At 38.6% G+C, this 20444-nt stretch overlaps 1 protein-coding gene across 1 annotated transcript in view; it reads left to right on the forward strand.

Annotated features, from left to right (window-relative positions):
• SVEP1 (sushi, von Willebrand factor type A, EGF and pentraxin domain containing 1) overlaps nucleotides 1-20444 on the forward strand; it is a 131474-nt gene that overhangs the window by 9487 nt on the left and 101543 nt on the right. Inside the window, exons 2-3 of the mRNA XM_065655399.1 lie at nucleotides 9269-9524; nucleotides 10717-10893. Of these exons, the coding sequence (XP_065511471.1) occupies nucleotides 9269-9524; nucleotides 10717-10893 (433 nt within the window). The remainder of the gene's footprint in view (nucleotides 1-9268; nucleotides 9525-10716; nucleotides 10894-20444) is intronic.

Consider the following 20444-nt stretch of genomic DNA (forward strand, 5'->3'; position numbering starts at 1 on the left):
TGCTGAAATTTGGAGGTTAGATATTGTACATGAGACAGAATGTTTGTGGTGCTCAGAATTTTCTGACTATCCTAGGTACAGAAATTAAAAGCACTACTGCCCTTAGCAACAGGTAGGTTCTCTGGGTGACCAGGACCTTGTTCAAATCTTTGAGATACTTACTTCTCTATGATGTTAACACAATTCAAAATACAAGCTCCTGTTAAAATGATGATGTTCCCTCTCTTTCAGGGTCTCTCTGATACCTCTGATATCAGGCCCTCTCTGATAATTTCAACTAGGAAGATGAAGGATCTGACAGGCAGCCTCTCAAAAGTTTTACTGTTCAGAGGTGTGGTGCTCTGCTGAGCATACGCGGTACAACCAGTGAAGCAGGGAGTCCAATAGTCTGTCCTATTTCTCTCCCAAACATGCCCCCACATGCAGTTGGGCTGGGACAAGTCTTATCAGTGATAACTCTCTGTTCATGTTGCTGCATTCTAGCAGTTCTGGAGCAGCTCATGCCTGTTCTCCAGAAACAGCTCTTCACAGTCTATCTGTCTCTTTATGTAAAAGGCAAACCCTCTGCACCTCCTTCCTTGCCTGTTCCTTCTGAACAGCCTGTAGTCATCAATCACTACACTCTGGTCATGGGATCTATCCCACCAAGTTTCAGTAATGGCCACTAGGTCATAGCTTTCTAGCAGCATGGTGACTTCCAGTTCCTCCTATTTGTTGCCCGTGCTGTGTGCATTGGTGTAGAGGCACTTCAGCTGGGCTCTTGACTACGTCACCTTCTTCGAAGAACACCTGTTAATTCCTTTGAAGTATTTCACTGGTGTTTTCCTGTTGGCCTCTATTACCTCAGAAGTCCCTGGCTCATCTCCATAAGACTTCAAGTGGGCTCCAGTGAGGCCAGCATGTCTCAGGGCCACCAGCTGAAGGTCTTCACTAGCACCCCACCCCTCTATCCTTGCCGTCTCGTCCCATAGCTTGTCATGGGTTGTCCTGTTTTCAGAACTCAAAACTACAAGCCACCCAATTTCAAGTCACCAGATCCAACAGTCCTAGGACTTGTATGAAACAAATGTGTAGGTCAAAATTCTGTGTAGTAGCTCCTGTCATTGCAAAGGCAGTGGTGGTTTGGGGGTTTGGTTTGTTTGGGTTTTTTTGACGGTGGGGGGGAAGAAATAGTCTTTATGCAACGTGAAGATGATTGTCTTAAGTTTGGAGTGCATAGCTTTGCTCTCTGAGGTAAGAATGGTTTACTCATTTTTCAAACTATACAAAATGCATGAAATGGAATTTTTTAACTGTGCAACCGTAGTTAAAGAGTTGAAAATGTAACACAGGCAATACAGGCAGAATCCATGTGACAGAAAGAGAGGAAAAAGGTCAGGTTAATAACAAATGCTAAGAACTGGCAGTCAAATATATTCCTCCCATATCACAAAACCACAGAATCACTGAATTGTTGTGGTTGGAAGTAGCCTCTGGTAACCATCTAGTCCAAACTCCCTGCTCAGAGTGGAGTCTACAAGATCAGGTTGCTCAGGACTCTGTCTGGCTACGTTTTGAATATCTGTAGGGGTGGAGATCCTGCAACCTCTCTGGGAAACCTGTTTCAATGGTGGATCACCCTTTTAGTAAAAATGTTGTTTGTTTAAGTGAAATTTCCTGTTTCATTATGTGCCTCTTGGCTTATGCTACCAATTAGAAGAGTCTGGATCCATCTTCTTTACTCCCCGCCTTAAGTGTTTATATACATGGATAAGAGGACCTCAAGCCTTCTTTGCTCCAGGCTGAACAATACTAGACCTGTCAGTCTTTCCTCAGATGACATGTCCCTACACTTCCTGGACATGAGCATGCCTGGCTTTTTTACCTGTTTGCTTTGATCCACAGAGTGAGGGGTCTGACTCAGTTGTGAGACTTCCTCAGGTCATACCTGCCAATTACTTAGAGATGCTTGGAAGGTAAGTGTTGTGGCTAGGAAAAAAAAAAAGTTAGAATTCTTGTACTCTGTTACTGACAAGAGATTGGAAAGTTCATCGTCAATTATGAAAAAAACATATAAGTTGGAAAAGGATATAAAACAAATGCAAGATGATTACATGTAGAGTGTGACGGAGTGGAAAGAAGAGATGAAGGTTGGAGATAGAGGGGATGAGAAGGATAGGAAAGATGAAAAGATACATGCATAGATTAAGAACAGGATTTTCATGACCCACCATTAAATTAATCATAAATTAATCATGAGAAAATAATCGGTAGAGCTAGTATATTATTGAACTGGAGTGAAAATCATTGAAATAAAAGACTAGACCAGCATGAAATCACTGCATTTTAAATAATCTTTTTTTTTTTCTTTTTTGTAAATTTTGGTTGTTATCATCAACAACCTATGACTTATAGCACTCTTTAAATAGCCAGATTAATCCTATAGATTTATCTTTTCCCTGACCTATGAGTGCAGTTCCTGCTAGGGGAATATTCAAGGAAAGCTCCTATATTAGTTAATTTCTTCTATATAGGTAACAGCTTGTTCTCTAGAGCTTCTGTAACAATGCAGAAGAAAGTGGTGATAGGTACCAACTGGAAACTAAAACCTCTAACCATGGAATATCTTTTAGTGCCTCTCCTAAAAGGTGCAATGAAACCTAAAGAGGGGATAAGATTTATTGGAGTGGAGCAGTGGAAGTAGCAGTGTTCAGTGACCAAAAGAAAAGATGGTGAAATCAGATCTTTGCTGTTTTAGAGATGGGAGGTATACCCATCTTTTTTATGTAGAGGAATAAGAAAATTTTTATCATGATTAAGGGGAACAGTATTTGTCAACCCGTAGCTTTGTATTACTCTGAGATGACCAACCTCCTTAGGATTGCTCAGGATTCAGTTATAAGGTGCCCCGACTTCACCAAAAGTTATGGTCGATCACAGTAGTGATTTTTTTATTCTTTCCAGAATATTTATTTACATAAAATTTCCTGCCAGGTTTGGACATTTTTTACCTGCAGGAAAGAGGAAAGCAAAGGAACCTTGAAACAGAGAGTGAGCTTCTCAAAAGGATTTAGCATTGCTGTTTCCCTTTGTGAATGATGTGCAGATCCACTTCTGAAGCCATCTGTGAGAAATTAAAACATACTGGGTTTTGTAATAAAATATAATTTATTTATTTGAATTTAAGTTTGATGGTGAATATGTTGTGTTAGATATGGTTATACTAATTCTGTAATATTATAAAATCCTGTGGGAAACAGAATTGTCTCGTTCTATTCAGAACTCATCGCATGATGTGTAAGTTTTACATAATTCCTAGAGTGAAAACAAATTCAGTGTAAGAGGGCTACTGGTACAGCAGAGCTGAATGGCTCTTTGATGAAGAGCTTTTTCTGTTTCACTTCTGAGGTGCAGTGATGGTTCTTCCTGACCTATAACAAATAGCATTCCCTTTGTAGCCCTTAGGTAGTGTATTCCCTACAAGGGATACAAGAAGTAGTGTAATTTTTGTGATGAATGTTTGGATAGTGTTATTTTGAAAGCTAGGTTCCAACTTAAACCTTTTAAGGCAAGCTTCCCCTGGCAAGGATCCTGGGGCTGTCTGATGTTTTCTAAGGTTTAGTTTGTAAAGTGAGACAGATTAACCAATTTCAGTTTGTTTCCCTTTAGATAGATATATTAATAACTAATTCTGTATGGTCAAAATCTTCTCTAAAAGCAAAACACTTCGTAAGGATAGAGATTAGGCCCAAGATCAAATATTTATGGGTTAGATGCAGAACACATAACCAAGGCAGTAACACAGAACCTTTGATGTCATTGCTGTGGCTGTCAAATGGCTGAAGAAGATTTTGGTCTTGGATGCTACTCAGCCCCCGATTTTGTATTACAAACTGAAGAACACAGAAGTTAGCACTTTAACTGGGTTTTTTTGTGACTGTACTGATAGGATTTCATGTTGCCTTACAGTAGTGAATTTCTAGAGGAGGATTTTGTACGACGACTTCTTTTGTTGCACAATACTTCATTTTTTAATTCTAAGGACTCTTATTGGCACAAAGAAAAGAGCGAGTCTGCCAGATATTTGTTCACACTAAACAGAGACACAATGCAATACAGATGGTAATAACTCTTTGCTAATGTGAAAAGAATGTTTTATTTAAAATCTGGAAGGATTACTGAAACTGACCGATCAATCATTCCTGTGATAGAAGTGTACAAAAGAAAACAGGTACTAAAATGGTCAGGACTAGGTGTTCCTAGTGGCCCTATGCATTTCCTTGCAATCATCAAGAGCATTAATTGTTTTGTTTGTACTTATCCCTTATTATTTTTTTGATTGTAGTGACCAAATGGGCTCTGTTCTCAATTAAACAGGTCATTCGGCACCTTATTTGGGGTTATGACTGTTGCTAAGTTTCATTTGATAGTAAAATCAGAAGCAGATGTGGATATTCATACCAAAGAAACAGGTTCTCAGGATCCTTTTAACTTCCAAGTACTGTTTAGTGGGCTCTTAAGCTTTATTTATTGAAGAACCTGACAATTTAAGAAAAGACTGCAGAGCTGTGTCATGAAAAGAAGTAATCTTTATGTAGATACAGTCCATGAAGTTGATGAGGGCTCATTAAATCCGTGGAACCACCTCTCTATGTGCTTACAAGTTTAGGGGTTAAGTGAACAGACATTTTAAAATACATGAAATTTCTGTTGGGAAAAAAAAATAAACCAAACCAAAACGAAAAAAACCAGCTTTTGAAATGACTTTCTGGAGAGGAAAGGAGAGAGGTGTCTTGAAATAGAGGAATGTGAGTCAGGGTTAAAGGAAACAAAAATGATGTGAAACACCACACAAATATTGGAGACAAGAGGCAGAGCAATGCAGGCTGTTACTTGGATTGCCAGCAGCTCTGAATGGTGGCCTGTCCCTTATGTCACTCTGCTTTCACAGAAAGAAACAAAACACAAACTGCACCACTAGATATATACAGATGATTTAAAAAGAGACTTACATCTCTTTTTTTTTCCCCCTCAAATATTGAATGTTTCTTTCTTTTCCTTGTTCTTTTGCTCTGCTGTTATACAGCAGGGTTTCTGTGTCTAGAGTTACAGCTGCAAGACATGAGGGCCAAGCTTTTCAGTGGCTTTGTTTTGTTTTGATTTCTAGGGGCAATATTTAGCAATCCTGTCTGTTCGTCTGTCTGTTTCTCTGCTCAGATCCACTGGTGCCTGAATATTCGAGTCTGTCAGGTAGCAGGAAGACAGCTTCGTGCTCTGTTAGCTCAGTTTGTGTCTGTGATCAAAGTGCTGCCCCGAACAGGAGGCTGCCCTTTCAGATGCAGAGAACAAAATAAGCTGTTGGCTGCTTGCTTTATCTCAGGATCATGTAGCTAAGGGATGTTTTCTCCTCAGAAATGGTCTTTTTTCCCAACGCTTCCCACTTACTTTAACCAATGACCCACGTTTTTAAGAGAGCTTGGTAAGCTCTTGTTCACGGGACCCACAGCCAGGGAACCTTTCTTGATTGCATGCAAAGACATGGAGGGTTTGTGTACTCTGCACAGCAGTTTCAGAGAGCATTGGTGGCAGTCTTGTTTCATAAAGTAGAGAGCCATGCTAGTCTACTAATCAGAATTGAATTAAATACTCCTTTGTGAGATCCCTGTTGTCCTGGCCAGGCTACTGAGGTTCAAGCTAGTTTGTTCATTGGCCATGCAGACATGTCTCTGTATTTAGGGAAAATATAGAAGATTACCTATTATAAGTATCACCTGCTGAAAAGCTAGGGTAACGTGTAATGACATTGACTACCTTCATCTACAAAGTTTTTGCAGCTTTGTGCTATGCAGAGAGGGAAACAGTGCTGAAAGGATATTACTGAAATTGCGAAGCCATGTCCTGCCAAAATTAAGCTTTGTTCCCCTTCTGTATGTGTTATGACATAATCTTGAGTTGAAATCATATTCTGATAAAGCAGGCTGTATGCAGGTGGGATCTTCAGAGAATTGCAGTGGCAATCTCCATTGTATCTCTTAAACCTGTGCAAATTGTAGTTTCTTCTTCAGTTACACAAGTTCCACAATTTGCATATGTTTGGGGTCTGTTTTTTCACCTTCATTATAAATGCAATTTGCAGATTGAAAGTTCCTTCTGCAAAGCTCAGAGATGCTATGGTTGCAAAAAACAAATAAGTATGGATGGAACATATGTTTTTCCTCATCTTGTTTTTTTGAAATAAAAGCCATTTTCACTGAAACGGCTTGGGACAAACATCCTGAGTGGAAAATTTCAGCCTGAAGTTGAATAGAAGTTTAGGTTGCTTACATTCTATTTTAAAATAGCACAGTAATTGCTAAACATGTTAATTATATCTGTTAATCATAAATAGCACTCCCCTCTCTGCCTGCAATGGCACTTGACTTAGAGCATGCATTTCAAAATGCATTTAAAAATAAGGCATTTGTATTTTTTTCCCACTCTTTGTCTTCAGATTGTCTTTTTCCTTGTCTTTATTTTCCTGATTCTTTTAATTCTAGTTTTCCACTTCTTCTGGTTTTTCACTTCATTCTTGTCTTCTACTTATGACTTAAGCAACATGAGGAATGATAGGTTTGGTTTGTAAAGGATATTTGTGTCTGCAAGAGAATTTGGTTTCACTCCCTTTGGGTTTCGCATACAAGTAGTAATAAAATCAAGCCCAACAGCAACACACTGCTTGGCAGTCTTTCTTGCTACAGTGCCAATGGTCTGTGCTTGGATTTATAGTGTGTGTGCTTGTTTTTGTTTAGTATCTACCTGAAATCAGTGAATTGACAAGTCAAAATTAAATCGTTTCGAAATCTGGCCTGGCTTACTGGAAAGGTTATAAAATCTCTGCAGGTTCTTTGGACTGGCCTAACTTGTAAGCTTTTGATGGAGCTGAAAGCCAAACAATTTTACTTTGTAAGTCTTACTTTAGAATTTTGTAATGAAACTACTCAACTCAGTTCATCTCCATTTTTGGAATTTGTGTTTGTTAAGGGTGGCTTAAATACATTTATTACTCATCACATGACGACATGGGTTTTCGAGTATCATTCAAAGGTCTGTAATATGTGGTCTGTTATATTGATTGTAGCATGGTACAATCTATTACTGAAATAAACATGTTAGTAATTTGGATGGTACCAGGTTGAAAGTCTGCATCTAACTCTTTCTAGGTAAGTTCATAGAGGAAGGAGAAGCTGCTCCTTCATGATCCTCTGCTTTAGGACCTCAGACAGCACCTGGCCACCACAAGGTTGGTGGTGGTCCCATATTTACTCATAGTCTGACAGCCTGTGGCTAATTTTGAGTGTGGTGACTCCATAGGGTGGTGTCTAGTCCACTGGACATTAACGTCACATTTTTGCAAGTGTTCTGCCTGTCATCCAAGAACAAACATACTCGGAGAGTAATTAGCACTAGTGCAGTGTCAGACTGGAAGGATGAAACGGCCAGGAATCTGTGAGGCATGTCCTTAGGCAGTACTGAGTATTTTTACAAATGTTTTCTGTGACATAATAGATGAAATGATCCTTAAATCTGTAGGTGGCTGCGGGGCGGAAGGGATTACAGGCAGTTTTTTGAGGCCATGATGGACAAGCTGAAGTGATCTTGTAAAACTGCTATAAGAGAGAAAAGCATAATTCAACAGGAACAAATGGGGAGTGCTATGTTGGGGTTAAAATAACCAAGAATCCAAATGCTTCTTGGGAGGAGACTAACAATAATTCAGAAGTGGGCCTTACAATCTAGTGGATCAAAACATAAGACAACATTAAAATATGTTAGGTCATATTTGTTACCTCAGACTCAACAGAAGAAAGTGTATCACCAACAGAAGAGCAGTCACCATGGTGGGAGATACAGATAGAAAGATTTTAATCTCTTAGGAGAAACCAGTTCGCACAGAATGAAGAAAACTGAGTGTTCTTTTAGTCACTTGTTTATCTTCCATCTACTGGTTACCTAGTTAAACTTCATAACTGTTGTCTCTGATTTGACATTCAATCTTTGAATGCATGATGCCGTAGGAAACTCTAATGATTGTTGTCACACTGTAGATTTTTTTTCCACACATAAAATCACAGTTTGAGGACTGCTTATTTTTCTGGGTTCCAGTTTCCTAGTGCAGTTGTGCTGGTAGTGAAGATTCAGCACCTGACTGTAGGAGGGATGCTGAGGGTGAGTTTAGAGAAGAAAATCACCCTGTGCATTGTCACTCTTTTGAAGCTGATTTAAAAGGACATGATATACCCAAATTCTTTCCTTTTTATTTATAATTTTCTAGCCTGGCAAGTAGGAACTTGTTTCTAATTAATCCCATGTTCTCATCTGTTTCTAAAACCTGTTCAACTTCCCTTCATAGAGAGGGTCTTATGGAGTCTCATCAGGCACAACTATATTTTTGCATTGCACATCACCTGTCTGAGATGCTTTTTTTTAACATGACTGTTTCTGACAGGATCTCTTCCATCTCACTACCTTTTCCTTCCTCGTGTCTGTGGTTTTGACTGATTCGTCACCTTTCATGGATCTGTCAGTCCCTACAATTTTTCCAGTAGGTCTGTGGATTTTTTGAGCAAAATTATCCTTAATAAAGCACTTTTTGTTTTTAGTTACCTCTTACAAACTTTAGAGAATTTGTCCCTAAATTACATACCGGAAGCCATGATAATGAGAGTGGTTGTGCCACCATTTGCAGCACATTTGCAGCACATTTTCAGGGTAGGATTTGGTGAGTTTTCACCTACCTGAATGGTTCAAGCAAATTTAGAAACAAATGGCATTTCACAAGCTGAATGGAAAAGCAACATGGACCAAACTGAGAGCTGATACACATCCGCATCATTCCCATGGCACTGAGACGATTGGCAGCATCTGATTTCTCATCTCATGGGTCTTGCACTAGATTTTTAATGTTTGTATTACCTATGCAACGAAGTTGCTGAAGCACTGGTCAGGAACATTGCTGTCTGACGCACAGGCGACTTAATCAGTCAGTGTGAAAAGTGTCTCATTTCAGATTGTGTCGTGGTTTCTGTGATTGTTCAGACTGTGACCATCTGAAGTGTGACTCAGTGGGTGGTCTTGTCTAACCACAGGCTCTACTTGCAGATGGTTGATCTTTATTGTAGTGAGTGGTCTTGCAAGGACTTAATCTAGGTATATAATTCAAATAAGAAGAGCCACATCATGGAGGAAGTAGTGTACAGATCAACCGCTGCTGACCTTTTGCTGAGGTGTGCAATTTCATTTTCTCTTCCAGCAAATATTACGGCATGCCCGTGGAAATGCCACAAAGGTGATATTTCTCATTACTGATGGATATTCCAATGGAGGAGACCCAAGACCCATTGCAGCATCCTTGCGTGAATTTGGAGTGGAGATCTTCACCTTTGGGATATGGCAGGGAAATATCCGAGAACTGAATGACATGGCATCCCATCCAAAAGAAGATCACTGTTACCTTCTTCACAGTTTTACTGAGTTCGAAGCTCTGGCACGCAGGGCTCTTCATGAAGGTATTAATGTACTAACTTCAGAAGTCTACAGAGAACAGGGAGGTCTGAACAGAAAGATCTCTAGTACTGTCTTGTAATGACATTTCATGTAGTGTTGATTCCTTTTTTAATAAATATTTTTCCTCTTTCTAGCAGAAGTGTTCATTCCTCAGGTAAAAGGATAAACTATTTGTTTGACTAACTTGTCATCAGCAAAATGTGAACCAAATTCTCCTCCTTGGTATATAGATGTTTACCTCCATTCAAGTCTTCATTTTGTCCATGAAGAACAGACTATGGTCTTGACCCAGTGTAGCTTCTGCTTGAATAGAAGAACCTTGTATTCAGATACATGGTTGTCCAAAAGAGAAACCTAGTGCACACATTAGGACTAGCCTTAATACCTGTTGTTATTTTACCCAGAAACCAAAGCTAGACTGTTCAGAACTGTTTTGTGTATAGGAGTAAATACAATTTATGGCTATGACCTTATACATTCAGTAAAACTGGAAAGAGCAAGGGGTGGAAAGAAACTGTGGTTTTGTCCTTTTTTAGTCTACTATATTCTAAAAAAACACAAAGTTCTTCCTGAAAAAGAGAATAAGTTTAGACTAGCAAGTGAGAGCATGTGACTAGACCTTCATTCGTAAGCCAGTGCTGCCTGATTGAGGCTTACAATATGCATCGGACTAACCATTAGCCTTTGTTTGCTACATTTAACTTTTAAAAGCATACTACTTTTATGTAAATAGTGTAGTTTACTGCCATTCTCTTTGTTACATGTAAGATGTAATTGGTCTATGTGAATGTGCCAAAGGAAAGATTTTTTTTATTATGACCAGCTGATTATACATGCCATGACCAAGTGCTCTACTGATGGGAAAGAGATGCCATCCACCAAAGCCAGGAAAGGCTGTCTCGGCAGCTTCTGCTGAGAGCAGGACTGCATTCTGGTGGTCTTAGACTCAAATGAAGCCAAGTTAGAAAATTTGAGGATCTTTGCACCATGGACTTCAGTGAGGTTTTTCCAGAATAAGAAAGCCAATTTCTTTTTTTTACATTTTGAGTGTAGCAAGGTTCTGCTTCATGCTACCATCGCTACTGCTTAGAACTGCAGCCTAGGGTTTTTAAGAAACATTCCACTAATGACATAATATGAGGTTGTGGGGGGATTTTGTTTGGATTTTTTGTTAATAAATTGATACTATTTCAGACCTGCCCTCTGGCAGCTATATCCAAGAAGATTTATCACATTGTTCATATCTCTGTGAGGCAAACGAAAACTGCTGCGACATCATGGCAAGCTGTAAATGCGGCACTCACACTGGCCAGTTTGAGTGCATCTGTGAAAAAGGATACTATGGGAAAGGACTACAACATGAATGCACAGGTGAGTCTCATGTCTCAGTGCTTGTGTTTCTCTTTATGGCTAATCCAGTTGAGAGTTGAGAGTGAAAAGCTCTATTTGGCATTATTGATATGAATCTGGATCAGAATTCATTTCAGGCTGTTGGAAAGCTCTCTGGCTGAAGACACAGAATAGCTCTTTTAGTCAAAGTCACCTCGTACCTTGTCTTCAGCAATAGCCCAAAGAGATAGACAAGAAGGAGGTAAGAATAGGGCAAATGTTCTGATGCAGTAAAACTTCCATAAAATACAGCTCACCAGCAGTTCGTGACTAGAGTTTACAAAGTCTGAGGTAATGTCTTTTGCCCTCAAGTGCTCTTGTAATTTTTCCTTCATAAATTTTGCTGATCACTTTTTGAACTTTCATGAACTTTCCTGTTTGGAGGGGGGCTGTATATGTGTATCTTTGCAGGATAAATCCTTGGCGAAACTTAGAGTCTATTAAATGTTCTTTAATTCTCTCATGTTTACTTTCAATTACCAAAGAGGAAGAAGGCATTTGGGTCACTAAACAGAAATTTGAATAGAATTTTGCTAAGACTGTTGTTGTTGTTATTGTTACTGCTTTTTGGACAAGTCCTTTTACTAGTATACATTCAAAGTCTCCAGTTGAAATAACAACAATTTACAGTTCTTTATTGTCAGAGAAGGCATGCAGGTTTTATCTAACTCAATTGATTTCTCTAGGACAAAAGTTTTACGATTATCAGAGCATATCTGAGCTCTGTTATATTTGGTTTGTGAGCTGGACAAAAGGAGTACTTAAAATATTGCTAAACTAGAAACAAAATACAGTATTTATATCAGTCTTGTTTGCATTCTCATATCTCACTTATATTCTGCATATCACAGTTCTCAGGAAATGTCTCCTCATGAAATGTGAACTAAGTGCAATGGATACGTGAATCGGTTGGATAGCTGTTTATGAGGCCCATGCTGCTTTTTTAAACGTGATTTTCATTATGTGTAGGGAGTCTCTTGATGTGACTTGTAAGAGTTGGTAGTTCTGTTCAGAGAATAGACACAGGCAGGTTTCTGACTAGAAGCTGAAGAATTCCTTCAGGGGAAGGTTTAATGGAGGCTATGATGGCTGTATGTCTGTATGAGGAGGATTATAAGGATACACTGACGGATCCGAGCTGTACATAAGCACGTGATGGGTAAAAGGTGTTGTCTGCCACCAGTGTGGGAAAGGACTGAGATACCCCAGTGTTTGTGTTGGAAAGTTGCTCAGTTGTATTATACTCCCTGCCATTCATCACCTTGTAATTCACCTTGTGCCTCTGGAGCATCTTTCCTTTGTTCTGTATTAAGAGGAGGTAAGCAGGAATTCATTGGGGTTTGAGTGCAACATGAGTAAAGGGATGTAGTTAAAGTCAATGTCAGCATTGGCATGTTGGATCAGAATCCTGTTTTATGTAAGTGGGTGCAGCTTACTTGTGTGCTCAGTTAACTCCAAATGAAGATAACACTATGCCATTTTGCTTACTTTCAATTGTAATTCTAATTTATTTCAGACAAAATCACATTTTCATCTTCATTTTTTCTTTTGTAATTCAAGTCAACTTCCTCCACCTTGAGTGCCTTAGTAACCTGTGGAACACAATAAACATGGAATTTCTGCCTCTATCAATAGCTTATATCATTAAATATTGTTTTGAGCTATTCCTAAAGATAGTGCGCCTGTCGTTTTAGAGTTACACTTTCTACATGGCAGGATCTTTTGATGGGACAAGCATACCTTCTGAGCGCCACCAAAAATGAAAAAAAGTCTGATTTCTTTAAATGGGTACTTTGCACCTGTTGATGAAAGTTTAATTTTTACATCAGCAGCAGGTGCTTCTAAACTAAGTTTTTAAAAGGGGTTGGTATTAGATACGCTGCAAATAAGCCAATGATTGCAGCCATCTGCTGTATATGTGAAGGCAGTTGAATACATATATTTTAGGGAGAATTTGATCTGAGTAACTCAAGTTGTTATTTAAAATATGTCTACTGTGCTCAACTATTGTATTCTTTAAGACAGACTCAAACAAAAGGCAACATATGTTCATTAAAGGAAAAACAGCATATTTTGGAGTCTTTCATTCTGAAAAGGATTCCAACCTTTTTTTTTTTTTTTAAACATTTCCCAGTGGACCAAAGCTGTGGATTGCTAAAGCGTAAGGAATCTTAAGAATGCATCTTTAACTTTTCTTCACTGTATAGTATGCAAGAGGACTTTTGGCAAGTTTACAGTGACAGGACTTACATTTTAATTGGACTAGTTTTAGCTTTTGATTGGTTAAACTTGCAGATGCTCTACTAGCCTGTGTTTACTTAATAAACTAAGGCTTTTTTTCAAGAGTTTTTATTCAGATGGGAGATCGTTCTTCTGTGACATATCTGTTCTTTTCTGTATGCTCTTGTGCTTATACATTATACCACCTTACTGTCATTTATGGTTTTAAATGTGAGACATCAGAACAACTAAGTAAAAATTATAACAGTTCTTTACTTTCCTAATTACCTGAAAACACTCTATAGAAAGCCTCCATAAAATAAAATAAAATAGGAGCCACATGCTTTGTGCCAAAAAGCAGAAATTGGCTTCAATGTTCCTCTGTTGTTCTTTGTAATATTGTTGATGCTGTGCTACAAAAAGAACAGACTGACTGTTCTGTACTTTAAAAAGCAAACCACACAAGAGCTTCTTGGCCCACCTGAAGAGCCTCATGCAGCCAGAGATATTTGTGACAATTGTGATGAAGGGAGAAAGAGGAAGAACAGAGGCACTATCATAACCAGTCCCAAGTATTGTGGAGTACATAAACACTTCCTCTTCAATAACACTTCACTTTTTTTTCTACTTCCTTTCCTTGATTACCAATGTTGAGTTTCAAACTAGATACAACCAAACAAAAATTCAGAGGTGGACAAAAACAAAGTCATGATTTCCACTATCTAACACTGTGTCTTCCACCAATAAAAAGATTGGCCGTTCCGGTAAACTGCTTGTTCCAGGAAAAAGTTAAACAAATGTCCAGATCTCCATTTGTACCTTCTCTGTCTTAGGAAGTTAGGGAATATGTTTTTAACACAGCCTTTTCACACATTTTTTTCAGGAAGACTCTCCAGAGAAAGTTCTTTTTTAAGTGGACTCTTGGGTTGGATGACTTTTTAGATTCACAATGATGCAACTAAAGGAAGATGCCCATCATGTTCATCTCATCATTTACCTCCCAAGCAGAACCATAGTTATTGGGGAGGTCAGGAAACTTGTCTTACAACCAGTAGTTTCTTTTATTTGACGTGTGAACCCCATTTTTTGCAGCACAAGGAACCCATGAAGATGTTGTGCAGTCGGTGGGGCAGAACTAGTAAATGACATACTTGTAGGCTATGCTAGTTATTACTTCTTTTGTTTATTTCTGGCCCACTACTTGGATATAATTATTGAAGTGTAGAATTTCACCATATGTATGAGTATTCAATAGGTTGCCTAGGCTTTGATTTAGGAGTATGCAGCATATTGGTTATCACATCTACGAGGGCAACAGTTTTGCCTACAAAACAGCACATGGATTAGATCTGTAAACAGCCTTTCCAATGAAACCTGAAATCATGTGGAAACTTTTCCTTTTTTTTACAAATTTTAGTTCACAACAGATTCACTGAAAAGACTTTAAACTTGGAGGAAATGCAGGTCCAGCAAGGCAGGGGAGATTTGCATTTTGTGGTTTCTTGGATTTTGGACCCAATTTTCTGCTGAGCGCCTTTTTCCATGAGATTTTCAGGATTGTTCCTGTTGCGAATGCAAAACAAAAGCTGATGTTCATGAGTTGGATAGCTTTCCAGCTAGAAAAAAATATTTGTGTGTTTAATATGTTACTAACAGTTATTTACTTAGTCATACAGGAAGAACTTTAATTCTAGTGGTGATTCCAATGGCCTATTCAAAGAAAGCTAAACATCTCTTCTGCCATGCTGTGTCCTTCCCCCCTTCCTTTTGATAGGAGCTTCTACCTCCCTGGAAACTGGGTCACCGTTCCTCAGTATTCTTTTTCAGGAGTCATTTCTTTAGCTACCCTGTAGGGGTTACTGGCTTAATGAAGCCTTGCCAACTATCTTGAACTTTTCATACTGTACATGGAAATTTTCACTAAGTTTACAAGATCCCTCCAAGCCCCAAGGCATCCAGAGTTAACAACACATATCATAACAACCACTATACTCTTACACGGGTGCCTGTCATGGATCTGGAAGAGAACCGCCAGCAGCATCCTGAGATTCCACCTGTGATTGACAGACAGGGTGGGAAAAGAGAGAAAGAAAGGAAGTGTGAAAAAGAGTACAAAATTACTCCAGCCACAGCAAAATCTCAGGGTAAATTTGCCTGTTGAATCTGAAGGTTTGAATTAATTCACAGACTGCAGATTTTCAAGCTCTTAGAACTTAGTTTCTTGCTGTCTCACAAGAGCCGTTTCATGCTTTCATCTATTGATCTGCATCTTAAAACTGGACAGGAGTTTGGTTTGGTTCCTGTTCTCTCCTTTGTTTTTAATTTCTAAATCAGAAAAATACTGTTCAGTTCTAGCTTAGTTCTCACTAAAAGAAGGCTTCTCCTGAGACTTACAGCCATAGAATACAAGCAAATTGAAAAAGCAGCATCTCCTTGAGGAAACTGTCAAATGGCTACTAGTCTGTTATCTTGTGCCACATAAACCTGCAGATCTTGATAACCAAAAAGAAGAAAAAAGAAAAAAAAATTAAACAAGATGAGTTGGAAGAAGTTGGCTTACAACTGGGCAGAGAAGTTGGGATGTACGTACTTAATGAAGCATTCATTAATGCTTACAAAACCTGAGCAGTTTGGAGAGACTTGAGAATTGTACTTATCCACTGTAGAGACAGAAAAGCTTGACTGGAGAGTCCTTGCTCTGTGCACACCTCTCAGTCAGTGATTCCCCCCTTTTGCTTAGCACCTCTCTAATAATGAACTCCTTTCTGTAATCCCTTTGGGGGATGAGATACCTTTGTATACTTCACTCTTTTGTTTGTAATTTCTTCATTTTAAAAAATGCCTCTCCTGAGTGTAGCTGCCTTTTGTTACAGCCTCTCTTCAGTGGCTTTTTGTCTGTGATAATAAACAGAGGATCTATTGTGAATATACCATGTTAAAATGACTGGCTGTCATGTAAGGAGAAGAGAAAACAAGAAAGCAGGGATCTAAGTCAAGAGGAAGAATGCAAAGTACCCATGACTAAGCAACGGTGAATTGATGCCTAATGAATACTGGCAAAAACATTTCTCGCTGTCATTCTGTGTATCTTTTCTTATAAATCTTGTTTGGCTCATTATGGGTAACAATTTGAACATAACATCATGATGATTAAATACACAAGAAATGTAAATTAGTATGTTTTTCTACCAAGGCTATTGTAACATCATGATGGGTAAGTACAGGAGATACATAAATCAGCCTGGTTTTCCATTGAGGGTACTGGAAGACAAGTATATAAGGGAGGCAGATATAGGAAGCAAGTACCATAGACAAAGCTATGGAAGTTTAGTAGATTAGTTATCTTTTAAAAGATCTCCTTAAGACTTCAAAAAATAATGCAAAAATATAATTATTGTTTGCATAAAGTCTGAAGAAAATGGCTTTTACAAATACTTTGTATGGAAAATAAATACATCTGCAAGCATGCAGACATGTTCTTCCAGATTTTTTACATTGACATCTGTTTTTTTGAAAATTTGTCCCATGAAGCCCAGTATTTCCTGCTTTGCTTTTGGAAATTCAAGTAGAGATTCTCCTGATTGTTGCTATAGGAAGCAAAGCAAAGGATGAGTGAAAAAGAATTTGGATGCTGCAAGACTTTTTCAAATGGAGGACACAATAGAGATAAATTCCTTTGGTTCAGTAATTTAAAAGCATAATATCAGTAAACTCTTCATGTTGAGAGGTGATTTTTGGGTAGAAATGAATCTGTCAGAGATAAGTGTTAGCTTGGATGATACGACAGTAGTTTTGCTTGCATTTTAAGTGGCTTCTGACACAAAACTAGTTTTTTTCCCACCTGAAAAACCTGCTTTATGAAGATGGGGCATTTCTGGCAAAGAAAGTTTTTTTTGCTGACTTTGCTCCTTCAAGCCTTATCCACTTGTACCCAGAGTGATACCGAAAAGGTTCCTAAGGCACAGTGTGTACGAAGTGATAACAGGTTTTGTCAATTATTCAAGTGTGTCTTATGGTACTGTAAAACCTCTATGATTTGCTTTCCAAATGTTAAGCCTTTGAAGGGAAACAGTAGCAAAACTTTTTTTTTTTAAGTATACATTTTATAAATATAAGTAGGAAAAATACCTGATGAGGTTGGGGTTTTATTTTCTTTCTTTTGGGATCTAAGTATTCACAACTCAGGTGATCATGCAGACTTGCTTGGGGGTTTTGCTTTGCTTTGGTGGAGGATTGTTGTTTTGTTTAAGATTATGTAAAACTCATGGAAATTTTGGAATTTTAATCCAGATTCAGTCCATCAAAAAAACTCTTTAACAGACTCTGGAGCCAGACAGTGAGCTTTGCTTGAAAAATTGTAAAGAAGGAGCTTTTCTTGGTCAATTTTGTACAAGATTTTTCCACCTACACAAATGACATGTGCAGCTACTGGTGGTTTTTAACCATATCCGTAGTTTTGATAAGCCAGTTGAAGTGAATAAGAGTATTTCCAGTAGTGTTAAAGAGGTCTGGATCAAGTCCTTGGAACTGTGGCTCATTTTTTCTCTCTTCTCCAGGCCTTATGTATCAACTTATATACGTCTTCTCTTGCAAAATTTAAAATTTTAAGTAACGTAACAGCTAATATGGATAGTGTTTTTTCATTAGTATAGAATTTTCTAGCTCTGTACCATGTAGCTTGTTTCCTTTGCATTTAAAACTGAACTGTAGCAGAGAAAGAAAACCGTAAATCTACCAAAAAAACACCAACAGAAAAGTTTTCTATGTCTACCGGCATCATTTCCGAGGAAATTCTTTAAAAATCAAGTTGTATGGTGAAGGTGAAAACCCAGATTCGGTTTTGACATGCACAGACCAGAAAAGCAAAGGTGTAAGTTTACATCTGTATGCAGTATTGAAAAACATCTCATCCTGTCCAACTAGATGTCATCTGAGGCTTTAGAAAATAGGTTTCTATGCCAATACAGACTCTTACTCTTGTCTTATGTACAGAGCTATTTCTGTAGTAAATTTGATGGGAGGTTGGAAAGTGGTGCACAAGTTACCTTTTTTTCCTTGTCTCGAAAGTGACTTGTCTTGGTCACCTCAGAAATCATGAAAATAGAGCCTCTGGCCAAAGTTCATATGTGCAATTAGGGGAGAAAAATCAACCATCTGGAGGGCTTGAGAGAAGCAGAAACCATGCTGTGAATAGAAATAGAGATGACATAGAAATAGTCTCCAACTTTCTGTGCTGATCAGGCTTTGGCTCTCCTTCGAGCACCCAAGCTGTTCTTTGGCCAGTATAATAACAATGCAGGTGTCCATCACAATGAAGGGGGCTCCAAGTGTAAATACAGGTCCAGGCATGTGTAGCCTTTAGTTAAATGACTGTAAAACCTTTACTCTTAAGCCTGGGCTTTGCCTTGAGTCTCTAGACAGGATAAAAAGCAGGCTGTCTTACCTTTGCTGAGATTTTACACGGTTTGAAAACATCATTTTCCAGCTGTATGCAGTCCTGGGCAAAGTGGTAGTTTACAAACTTTGTGCTGACCATGTCTTCCTTAACTGCCTGAAACATTCATCAGCCTGTTGTCAGAGATTTTTAAACAGTTTAGGCTCCTACCATTTTAGCATAGGCCTTTGATTAGCCTTTGACTGGTCTTGCAGATTTGAGGATCATTTTCAGGATTGGGACTTGTATCATACCAGGCACTTATTGGAATAATTGTCTATCAATTGAATCCCTTAATGAAAAGACTTTTACTTTAACATTTTTTGGTTACCTCTATGGATTACATGGTGTCATCTTGCCTTCACTGCCTTTTCAGAAACACATAGCCAGGATGTTTTCATAACAGGCACACACACATATTATTCCTGAACTTGTGCCTGTCTCACAAATTAAAAGCAGACATTTTAGCATTCTGTGAGACTTTAAGTAGCTTTTGTCTTAGAGAAGAAAAAAATGAAAATTCTTGAAAGAGTGCGTCAGGGGCAAAATAAGATGGCAGTATACAGCAAAGAGTGTTAGTTACTGGAATGAGGAGAGAAGTTAAGAGACTTAGAGCTTGTTTTAATGAACTATTTTATCCCTAGTGGCTGTGAAGGCTCGAAAGAATCACCTTTCAGTACTTAAGTCATTCGAAGGATGTAGTTTGTGCTACAGTTAACTTGTAAGGTTTAGCCTTAGTGCCTGTGCCTGTGAGGCTGTGAGTAGGTGTTGTGATTCCTAGCACCACTAAGCTGTTCCCAAAGTCTTGTGAAAGCTTATTCGTTTAATCAGACTGGAGCATAGCTCTCTTAATGTGACAAAATCAGGCAGTCACTGTGTCTCTGCACTTGGAGTTTGATGGATTGTACATGGTGTGTTTGTCATTTGGTCAAACAAATTTGACTCTTAGCTCTCAGAATCATTTTCCAATTAAACACAGAGTGTATGAACATTTTAATTTTATTTTTAAATCATTGTTTTGACTTACGCTGTGGTATTCACTCTACCCAGGCCAGTGAATATTGCAAAGTGTATTCTCTGTAAGAATGAGTACTATTCCCTTGAACATTTTAAATAAAATTGTTTGCTTCTTTTCCAATATGAAGCAAGTCTTTGATGCAGTTTGCATCATTTTGCAAGTGTTCAGAGATGGTCATCTGTTAATTGCCCTGGATTTGCTGAAAGGGAGAAGAAAATGTATAAGGAAAGGTGCACAAAGCTCATTGGGTCATAACCCACAGCTAAATAAGTAATTCGTTTGCAGATTTTGACCTAAGCAAATCCTTTCAAGAGATATTTACCCAAAAGGTAATGTAGATGTTCCTTCCACTGCTGTCTTTCCATTTGGCCATCCCACCAATGGTGTCTATTACCACTGTCATAAGAGAGGAAAGATAGTAGCGAGAAGGGATGAGATGCCTTTCTGTTGCCTCTCCTGTTCAGTCCTATCCTTCTTTGTGCTCTCTGTGGAAAATTGTCTGGCAGGTTCCTCAGATCATTTCAGAATCACTTCCAGGGAAGAAGCCCTCTCTCTCCATCCTCTGCAACTATGCTCTTCGCTTCCTTCCACTGTGCACGTTCTCAGTTTTTTCAGCCACAGGGGTCCAGAAGTACTTCAGACTGATACCAGTCCAGCAAAGGCAGTGGACAGCAAGAAGAGTATGCTGGAAAAAACATCACGATGAAAAGGGGGCAAAAGCCCACTCAGCTTGGAGCACAATTAGGGCAAATAAATTGCAGATATTTTATGATAAGCTTAATCTATCTGCCAGGTACCCAGCAGCCAGAATGGATGAGAGAAGTTTGGTCTGCTTTCTTGTAAGCAGCCTTGTTTTCTTCT

The sequence above is a fragment of the Caloenas nicobarica genome, chromosome Z (assembly GCF_036013445.1).
Source record: "Caloenas nicobarica isolate bCalNic1 chromosome Z, bCalNic1.hap1, whole genome shotgun sequence".
Lineage (NCBI taxonomy): Eukaryota > Metazoa > Chordata > Aves > Columbiformes > Columbidae > Caloenas > Caloenas nicobarica.